This window comes from Artemia franciscana, chromosome 1, assembly GCF_032884065.1.
Source record: "Artemia franciscana chromosome 1, ASM3288406v1, whole genome shotgun sequence".
NCBI classification, from domain to species: Eukaryota; Metazoa; Arthropoda; class Branchiopoda; order Anostraca; family Artemiidae; genus Artemia; species Artemia franciscana.
Window position 1 is genome coordinate 62,972,774 of NC_088863.1, and position 11,351 is coordinate 62,984,124.

The 11,351-nt window shown below is 29.0% G+C and overlaps 1 protein-coding gene across 1 annotated transcript in view; it reads right to left on the reverse strand.

Moving 5' to 3' along the window:
• Window positions 1-1,189: 1,189 nt before the first annotated feature.
• Window positions 1,190-11,351, reverse strand: part of LOC136036912 (ankyrin-1-like) — an 11,927-nt gene continuing 1,765 nt past the window's right edge. The window contains exon 2 of the mRNA XM_065719329.1: window positions 1,190-2,810. Coding sequence (XP_065575401.1) covers window positions 1,312-2,810 — 1,499 coding nt within the window. The 3' untranslated portion in view covers window positions 1,190-1,311. The remainder of the gene's footprint in view (window positions 2,811-11,351) is intronic.

Here is an 11,351-nt window from a genome sequence, read left to right on the forward strand (position 1 = left end):
TCTTCAATTTGACAATGTTCATTCTAACATTGACACTTGGAAAAATCTTTACGTGCCAAGCATGCTAAAGCTCCAACAATTTTTAATAAACCTCAAATTTTGGGTATCTGTTTTATCAGTTTGATCAGTGTACTTTGTTTGATCAGTGTACTTTGAGACGGCAAAGGTAGTCGTACCGGCAGTTTGTTGGTGGCCTGGTTGTTTGTTTTTTTTTTTTGTTTTTTTTTTCTTTTTTTTTGCAAAGCTGGTGCTTACGGAATTGACTAAAAATCTGAATAATTTGTGTTACCGTCGCCTCTTGCGACAGACTCTGTTCCGGCTGTTGAATAGTACAGACCCAAGATAAAAACCACATCAAGCATGAAATAGCGAACAAAATTATCATGGTCCGTCAATAGCAAAAAAAAGAGCATAGTTGTGCAGCTTCTAAAATGCCTTTAAATCGACGTGATGGCAGCTGGAATGGTGTTCATGCTGCCATCATATCTTTCCATCAATAGTTCGCTGCCACTTGATGGTAGAGATGGTTTGGTGGAAGATGATCTGCCAGAAATAGAGTTAGAAGATATACCAGATGAGGAGGAGCAGCAGATATACTATCTCTTAAAAATAATTATCTGAACACCGGGACACAAATAAAGACCGGGACACAGGGAATATAAATGACGAGCGGGACACAGGGACACAAATACAACGGGGACGCTGGGGGCACAGGGGGGATATATAAATGACGACCGGGACACAGGGAATGTTCGATTAGCAATCACCATCAACAAAGCTCAAGGGCAATCATTAGAATAATGAGGTATAGATCTGAATACGGATTGTTTTTCCCATGGACAACCGGGACACAAATGACGACCGGGACACACGGAATATAAATGACGACCGTGACACTCAAAGAGAAATTACAGACCGGGACCAAATGACGACCGGGAAACAGGGAATATAAATGAAGACCGGGACACTCAAAGAGAAATTACAGACTGGGACACCGGGACACAAATGACGACCGGGACACAGGGAATATAAATGACGACCGGGAAACAGGGACACAACTACAACGGGGACGCCGGGGGGCACAGGGGATATATATATATATATATATATATATATATATATATATATATATATATATGTATATATATATATATATATATATATATATATATATATATATATATATATATATATATATATATATATATATATTCTTGTTCCTTGATGCACGCACTCTTTTAAAACTTACCGCTACGCTCTTAAAATATTCTTTCAATCACTGTGTGTATCTTATGCTAGAAACTATTAATGCTACCACTCCTTGTGGAGTGGTTCAGAGGCATTTATGAAATTTTTCAAGTTTTCATTGCTTAGAAAGCTCAATATTTGTTCAGCACATTCATGTGGTAACTCAGCAAATCTGTTAAAGAGAGAATTGAAACTTCTATTGGCTAGTTCAAGCAGCACTTTCCTTTCTATGCTGTTTCTGAAACGGCTTTTTATTATTGTGCTATACATTGAAAATTTTGTTTTCCAGTTTGATGATTTCAGTAAACCTTTCAAAGAATTTTCATTCATCGTGTATAGTTCTATTGAGCTTATTCCTTTGATAAAAATGTCATAGAACGTTATATTACAAAATATTGTCTCACTCCTCATTTGTTGTAGTTCTCTTACAAATTGATCCTTGAGCTCATTCGCAGGATAACTTGTCTGAATCTTGTCTGAGAGCCTTATGTTTCTTTCACTTACAAATAAATTGGCTACTCTCAGTTTTAATATATGGCTTGCAAAATAAACAGCAATATCATTAACAGCTACATCAAAAGCTGTAAGGTCATTTCCATTTGTAATATCTATGTCAGATCCATGCTCCAGAAGAGTTACAACACACTCTTTATCTCCACTACCACTAACATAATGAAGCGCTGTCTTGCCATCCTTGTCCTTAGAGTTAACATAGGCTCCATATTTGAGAAGACATTTAACAATCTGTGAGGATCCTCTTAAAGCTGCTAAATGAAGTGGAGTTTCGTCTAAGTCATTTCTTGCATTAAAATCAGCGCCAGACTGTAAAAGATATTCAACAGTCTCTGTGTGTCCATTCCAAGTTGCAACATGAAGTGGAGTTTTACCATTTTTACAACTTTTTATATTAAGATTAGCGCCAGACTGTACAAGACATTCAACAGTCTCTGTGTGTCCATTCCAAGCTGCAACATGAAGTGGAGTTTTACCATTCCAACTTATTATATTAAGATTAGCGCCAGACTGTACAAGACATTCAACAGTCTCTGTGTGTCCTTCCAAAGCTGCTAAATAAAGGGGAGTTTCACCATACCATGTACCATTCTCAATTTCTGCATTAAAATGTACAAGACATTCAACAGTCTCTGTGTGTCCATTCCAAGCTGCAACATGAAGTGGAGTTTTACCTTGCCAACATTTTATATTAAGATTAGCGCCAGACTGTAAAAGATATTCAACAGTCTGTGTGTGTCCTTTCCGAGCTGCTAAATAAAGGGGAGTTTTACCATTCCAATTATTTCTTATATTAACATCAGCGCCAGACTGTATAAGATATTCAACAGTCTCTGTGTGTCCATTCCAAGCTGCAACATGAAGTGGAGTTTTACCTTGCCAACATTTTATATTAAGATTAGCGCCAGACTGTACAAGATATTCAACAGTCTCTGTGTGTCCATTCCAAGCTGCAACATAAAGTGGAGTTTTACCTTGCCTACCTTTTATATTAAGATTACCGCCAGACTGTACAAGACATTCAAAGGGGAGTTTCACCACGACTATTTCTTATATTAACATCAATGCCAGACTTTAAAATACTTTCAACAGCCTGTGTGCATCCTTTTGAAGCTGCTAAATTAAGTGAACTCTCAAATGGAATGTACATGTTATTTTATTATGTTTCTGTAATTTAAATGGATATGAACCACTGTTCTCATATCATTGCTATATATAGGTATGATTACGTCATGACTCCTGTACTCGCATGATGTACATGCCCTCCGTAATGATTTTAATTAAAATTACGTCATTAGCCTAGGTTACGGGTAACACAAAAGCAATACATCATACCATTTCAATTGATCAACAAACTATTATTGCTGTATTGAGCACTTTTGTCACATATCAGTCTACTCATTGAAATTCCTATTCGTTTTGATGAATGTGTTAATAATTATGATCTGAAATGTGAGGTTTTCTCATGGAAATACTTTTTCCAAGATATATAAATCAGAAATTTTTAGATGTGGCATTTAAAATTTACTACTCTGACTTTAGCAAATCTTAAAACCTTGCTTTAGAGTTTGGAACTCAGTTCAATTTAATTTGAAAGTAATCAAAGTCTCTAAATAATCAGGTCACATTGCTTATATTGGGCTAACGGGTCTGATGCTAAAACACAGTAGATTTGGAAAGAACAGAAGTTAAGCCTTTTTTTTTTTATTTAAATAAAAGCTTTCCGAAAAAGTAGTTTTTGTTCATTTTGAAACCTGAAATGAAGAAATGTTAAAATATTCAATCACAGCAAATATAAAACTAACTAGTGCAAAAATAGATATATAAATGATTCTTAAAACGAATAAAAGTTAAATTTGTTAGTTAGGTCAAACTTGAATCAAACAAAAGCCACCACAAACAATATTTTGGCAACTTTCCCCTTACCCTTTTCCTATCCATAAAAGTCTTAGGCCTATTGTGTCATTTGTGTTTTTATCTATATATATATATATATATATATATATATATATATATATATATATATATATATATATATATATATATATATGAAAATGTAACAGAAAAACAAAAGTTTGATGTTTAGTAGAAATTGTTTAAGTTTAAGATACTTGCTGCTCAAAGAAAATTTGTCAAAGTTGTCAAAAAGAAATAATTATTAAACTAGCTGTTGGGCCACTTCGCGCCCTCAAAGCCCCCCCCCGCGCGCGTAAGTCTACGTGCCATTGTATTTGTGTCCCTGTGTCCCATCTGTGAATATAGATAGATATATATCTATACTAGCTGTTGGGGTGGCGCTTCGCGCCACCCCAACACCTAGTTGGTGGGGGCGCTTCGCGCCCCCCCCCATGCCCCCCCGCGCGCGTAAGTCGTTACGCGCCATATTAGTTACGCGCCATTGTAGTTGTGTCCCTATGTCCCACCTGTGAATATAGATAGATAGATATATATATATATATATATATATATATATATATATATATATATATATATATATATATATATATATATATATATATATATATACTAGCTGTTGGGGTGGCGCTTCGCGCCACCCCAACACCTAGTTGGTGGGGACGCTTCGCGCCCCCCCCAAGCCCCCCCGCGCGCGTAAGTCGTTACGCGCCATAATAGTTACGCGCCATTGTAGTTGTGTCCCTATGTCCCACCTGTGAATATAGATAGATATATATATATATATGGTTTTAACTACGTAAAACTTGCGAATATACAACATTCTTTGCTGTCCCATTGTCTTTGCATATAAATAGATTGTCAGGTTTACCGACTCTTGAACATGCAACATATAATGGTCCATGGGAAAACAATCTGTATTCAGATCTATACCTCATGATTCTAATGATTGCCCTTGAGCTTTGTTGATGGTGATTGCTAATCGACCATTCCCTGTCCCGGTGTCCCGGTCGTCATTTACATCCCCCTGTTTCCTCCGGTGTCCCCGTTGTAGTTGTGTCCCTGTGTCCCGGTCGTCATTTATATTCCCTGTGTCCCGGTCGTCATTTGTATCCCGGTGTCCCGGTCTGTATATACATTCGTTTTTTAGTTTTGTTTTTCTCCTTTATTTTTTTCCTTTTTTTTTCTTTTTTAGCTTATTTAGATTTTTAGATTTTTTAGTTTTTTTATTAGTTTTTAGTTTTTTTTTCTTTTTAGTTTTTTTGTCCCGGTCGTCATTTATATCCCCCTGTTTCCCCCGGTGTCCCCGTTGTAGTTGTGTCCCTGTGTCCCGGTCGTCATTTATATTCCCTGTGTCCCGGTCGTCATTTGTATCCCGGTGTACCGGTCTGTATATACATTCGTTTTTTAGTTTTGTTTTTCTCCTTTATTTTTTTCCTTTTTTTTTCTTTTTTAGTTTATTTAGATTTTTAGATTTTTTAGTTTTTTTATTAGTTTTTAGTTTTTTTTTCTTTTTAGTTTTTTTGTAGTTTTTACCTTCTTTTTAGTTTTGTTAATTTTTTTTTTACTTATGTCCTGGTCGTCATTTATGCTCCCTATGTCCCGGTGCTTTGTTGATTGCTAATCGAACATTCCTTTTGTCCTGGTCGCTTTCTCTTTGAGTGTCGTCATTTATTTTTTTCTTTTTTAGTTCTTTTAGTTTTTACCTTCTTTAGTTTTTTTTAGTTTTTTAGATGAAAATTTTTTTTAGTTTTTTCCTTTTTTTCTTTTTAGTTTTTATTGGTTTTTACCTTTATGTTAGCTTATTTTTCAGTTTTTTCCTTTTTTTTTAGTTTTTTTTTTATTTTTTATTTTTTTTAGTTTTTTACCTTTTTTTAGTTTTTTTAGTTTTTTTAGTTTTTTTAGTTTTTTAGCTTTTTTACTTTTTTTATTAGTTTTTAGTTTTTTTGTAGTTTTTGCCTTTTTTTAGTTTTTTCAGTTTTTTTTTAGTTTTTTATTGGTTTTTACCTTTATTTTAGCTTATTTTTCAGTTTTTTCCTTTTTTTTAGTTTTTTTTAGTTTTTAGTTTTTTTAGTTTTTTACCTTTTTTTAGTTTTTTTAGTTTTTTTAGTTTTTTAGCTTTTTTATTTTTTTTATTAGTTTTTAGTTTTTTTTGTAGTTTTTGCCTTTTTTTTAGTTTTTTTAGTTTTTTAGCTTTTTTATTAGTTTTTAGTTTTTTTTGTAGTTTTTGCCTTTTTTTAGTTTGACAACTTATTTTTATATATATAGATAGTTTTTTTTTTTACTTATGTCCTGGTCGTCATTTATACTCCCTGTGTCCCTGTGCTTTGTTGATTGCTAATCGAACATTCCTTTTGTCCTGGTCGCTTTCTCTTTGAGTGTCGTCATTTATTAGTTTTTTCCTTTTTTTTTAGTTTTTTATTGGTTTTTACCTTTATTTTAGCTTATTTTTCAGTTTTTTCCTTTTTTTTAGTTTTTTTTTTATTTTTTATTTTTTTTAATTTTTACCTTTTTTTAGTTTTTTTTTAGTTTTTTTAGTTTTTTAGCTTTTTTACTTTTTTTATTAGTTTTTAGTTTTTTTTGTAGTTTTTGCCTTTTTTTAGTTTTTTCAGTTTTTTTTTTAGTTTTTTATTGGTTTTTACCTTTATAGTTTTTTTAGTTTTTTAGCTTTTTTATTTTTTTTATTAGTTTTTAGTTTTTTTTGTAGTTTTTGCCTTTTTTTAGTTTTTTCAGTTTTGACGTCACCTGATCCAGTTTTTTCAGGTGACGTCACCTGACACATCCATCCATCCATCCACAGACAACTTATTTTTATATATATAGATATATATATATATATCTATCTATATAAAAATAAGTTGTCTGTCCGTTACGCCAGATTATATCTTCTATATATATAAAAGAAAACAAACTAGAACGTAAAAACTGGAAATTGCATAAATATTTCGAAATATTTTGACAATAGATTAAAGTAATTCGAAAAAAGAAAAATGGTAAAAAACTAAAAAAAAAACTAAAAAAAAAACTAAAAGAAAATTAAAAATTAAAAAAATTAAAAAAAGAAAAAACCTAAAAAGAAAAAACGTAAAAAAATAAAAAGATATAAAACTAAAAAAAACTAAAAAAAGCTAAAAAACTAAAAAAAAAGAAAAATAAACTGTGAATTGCACAAATATTTCAATATATTTTGACAATAGATTAAAGTAATTCGAAAACCTTAAAACAGATACCCAAAATTATTATAAATTGTTGGAGCTTTAGCATGCATGGCACGTAAAGATTTTTCCAAGTGTCAATGTTAGAATGAACATTGACAAATTGAAGAAAACAAATCAATAAACAGAAGAAACTAAAAAAAAAGAAAAACTAAAAAAGAAAAAAACTAAGAAAAGAAAAAGCTAAAAAACAAAAAAAAAACAAAAAGGAAACTGTATCTATATCTATATATATAAAAATAAGTTGTCTGTCTGTCTGTGGATGGATCAGGTGACGTCAAAACTGAAAAAACTAAAAAAAGGCAAAAACTACAAAAAAAACTAAAAACTAATAAAAAAAAATAAAAAAGCTAAAAAACTAAAAAAACTAAAAAAAGGCAAAAACTACAAAAAAAACTAAAAACTAATAAAAAAGCTAAAAAACTAAAAAAACTAAAAAAAGGCAAAAACTACAAAAAAAACTAAAAACTAATAAAAAAAATAAAAAAGCTAAAAAACTAAAAAAACTAAAAAAACTAAAAAAAGGTAAAAAACTAAAAAACTAAAAACTAAAAAAAACTAAAAAAAAGGAAAAAACTGAAAAATAAGCTAAAATAAAGGTAAAAACCAATAAAAAACTAAAAAAAAAAACTGAAAAAACTAAAAAAAGGCAAAAACTACAAAAAAAAACTAAAAACTAATAAAAAAAGTAAAAAAGCTAAAAAACTAAAAAAACTAAAAAAACTAAAAAAAGGTAAAAAACTAAAAAAAATAAAAAATAAAAAAAAACTAAAAAAAAGGAAAAAACTGAAAAATAAGCTAAAATAAAGGTAAAAACCAATAAAAAACTAAAAAGAAAAAAAGGAAAAAACTAAAAAAAATTTTCATCTAAAAAACTAAAAAAAACTAAAAAAGGTAAAAACTAAAAGAACTAAAAAAGAAAAAAATAAATGACAAAACTCAAAGAGAAAGCGACCAGGACAAAAGGAATGTTCGATTAGCAATCAACAAAGCACCGGGACACAGGGAGTATAAATGACGACCAGGACATAAGTAAAAAAAAAAACTATCTATATATATAAAAATAAGTTGTCTGTGGATCTGTGGATCGTGGATCAGGTGACGTCACCTGAAAAAACAGGATCAGGTGACGTCAAAACTGAAAAAACTAAAAAAAGGCAAAAACTACAAAAAAAACTAAAAACTAATAAAAAAAATAAAAAAGCTAAAAAACTAAAAAAACTAAAAAAAGGCAAAAACTACAAAAAAAACTAAAAACCATTAAAAAAGCTAAAAAACTAAAAAAACTAAAAAAAAGGCAAAAACTACAAAAAAAACTAAAAACTAATAAAAAAAATAAAAAAGCTAAAAAACTAAAAAAACTAAAAAAACTAAAAAAAGGTAAAAAACTAAAAAAACTAAAAACTAAAAAAAAACTAAAAAAAAGGAAAAAACAGAAAAATAAGCTAAAATAAAGGTAAAAACCAATAAAAAACTAAAAAAAACTGAAAAAACTAAAAAAAGGCAAAAACTACAAAAAAACTAAAAACTAATAAAAAAAGTAATAAAGCTAAAAAACTAAAAAAACTAAAAAAACTAAAAAAACTAAAAAAAGGTAAAAAACTAAAAAAAAAAAAAAAAAAAAAAAAACTAAAAAAAAGGAAAAAACTGAAAAATAAGCTAACATAAAGGTAAAAACCAATAAAAAACTAAAAAGAAAAAAAGGAAAAAACTAAAAAAAATTTTCATCTAAAAAACTAAAAAAAACTAAAAAAGGTAAAAACTAAAAGAACTAAAAAAGAAAAAAATAAATGACGACACTCAAAGAGAAAGCGACCAGGACAAAAGGAATGTTCGATTAGCAATCAACAAAGCACCGGGACACAGGGAGTATAAATGACGACCAGGACATAAGTAAAAAAAAAAATTAACAAAACTAAAAAGAAGGTAAAAACTACAAAAAAACTAAAAAGAAAAAAAAATTAAAAACTAACAAAAAAACTAAAAAATATAAAAATCTAAATAAACTAAAAAAGAAAAAAAAAGGAAAAAAATAATGGAGAAAAACAAAACTAAAAAACGAATGTATATACAGACCGGTACACCGGGATACAAATGACGACCGGGACACAGGAAATATAAATGACGACCGGGACACAGGGACACAACTACAACGGGGACACCGGGGGAAACAGGGGGATGTAAATGACGACCGGGACACCAGGACAGGGAATGGTCGATTAGCAATCACCATCAACAAAGCTCAAGGGCAATCATTAGAATCATGAGGTATAGATCTGAATACAGATTGTTTTCCCATGGACCATTATATGTTGCATGTTCAAGAGTCGGTAAACCTGACAATCTATTTATATGCAAAGACAATGGGACAGCAAAGAATGTTGTATATTCGCAAGTTTTACGTAGTTAAAACCATATATATATATATATATATATATATATATATATATATATATATATATATATATATATATATATATATATATATATATATATATCTATCTATATTCACAGGTGGGACATAGGGACACAACTACAATGGCGCGTAACTATTATGGCGCGTAACGACTTACGCGCGCGGGGACACAACTACAATGGCGCGTAACTATTATGGCGCGTAACGACTTACGCGCGCGGGGGGGGGCTTGGGGGGGGGCGCGAAGCGCCCCCACCAACTAGGTGTTGGGGTGGCGCAAAGCGCCACCCCAACAGCTAGTAGATATATAAAAATAAGTTGTCTGTGTGCGGATCTGTGGATCTGTGGATCAGGTGACGTCACCTGAAAAAACTGGATCAGGTGACAAAACTGAAAACTGAAAAAACTAAATAAAGGTAAAAACTACAAAAAAAACTAAAAACTATTAAAAAAATTAAAAAAGCTAAAAAACTAAAAAAACTAAAAAAAGACAAAAACTACAAAAAAAACTAAAAACTAATAAAAAAGCTAAAAAACTAAAAAAACTAAAAAAAGGCAAAAACTACAAAAAAAACTAAAAACTAATAAAAAAAATAAAAAAGCTAAAAAACTAAAAAAACTAAAAAAACTAAAAAAAGGTAAAAAACTAAAAAAACTAAAAACTAAAAAAAACTAAAAAAAAGGAAAAAACTGAAAAATAAGCTAAAATAAAGGTAAAAACCAATAACAAACTAAAAAAAAAACTGAAAAAACTAAAAAAGGCAAAAACTACAAAAAAAACTAAAAACTAATAAAAAAAGTAAAAAAGCTAAAAAACTAAAAAAACTAAAAAAACTAAAAAAAGGTAAAAAACTAAAAAAAATAAAAAATAAAAAAAAATATAAAAAGGAAAAAACTGAAAAATAAGCTAAAATAAAGGTAAAAATCAATAAAAAACTAAAAAGAAAAAAAGGAGAAAACTAAAAAAAATTTTCATCTAAAAAACTAAAAAAAACTAAAAAAGGTAAAAACTAAAAGAACTAAAAAAGAAAAAAATAAATGACGACACTCAAAGAGAAAGCGACCAGGACAAAAGGAATGTTCGATTAGCAATCAACAAAGCACCGGGACACAGGGAGTATAAACGACGACCAGGACATAAGTAAAAAAAAAACTAACAAAACTAAAAAGAAGGTAAAAACTACAAAAAAACTAAAAAGAAAAAAACTAAAAAAAGGCGAAACTACAAAAAAAACTAAAAACTAATAAAAAAGCTAAAAAACTAAAAAAACTAAAAAAAGGCAAAAACTACAAAAAAAACTAAAAACTAATAAAAAAAATCAAAAAGCTAAAAAACTAAAAAAACTAAAAAAACTAAAAAAAGGTAAAAAACTAAAAAAACTAAAAACTAAAAAAAAACTAAAAAAAAGGAAAAAACTGAAAAATAAGCTAAAATAAAGGTAAAAACCAATAAAAAACAAAAAAAAACTGAAAAAACTAAAAAAAGGCAAAAACTACAAAAAAAACTAAAACTAATAAAAAAAGTAAAAAAGCTAAAAAACTAAAAAAAATAAAAAAACTAAAAAAAGGTAAAAAACTAAAAAAAATAAAAAATAAAAAAAACTAAAAAAAAGGAAAAAACTGAAAAATAAGCTAAAATAAAGGTAAAAACCAATAAAAAACTAAAAAGAAAAAAAGGAAAAAACTAAAAAAAAATTTCATCTAAAAAACTAAAAAAAACTAAAAAAGGTAAAAACTAAAAGAACTAAAAAAGAAAAAAATAAATGACGACACTCAAAGAGAAAGCGACCAGGACAAAAGGAATGTTCGATTAGCAATCAACAAAGCACCGGGACACAGGGAGTATAAATGACGACCAGGACATGAGTAAAAAAAAAAAACTAACAAAACTAAAAAGAAGGTAAAAACTACAAAAAAACTAAAAAGAAAAAAAACTAAAAACTAATAAAAAAACTAAAAAATCTAAAAATCTAAATAAACTAAAAAAGAAAAAAAAGGAAAAAAATAAAGGAGAAAAACAAAACTAAAAAACGAATGTATATACA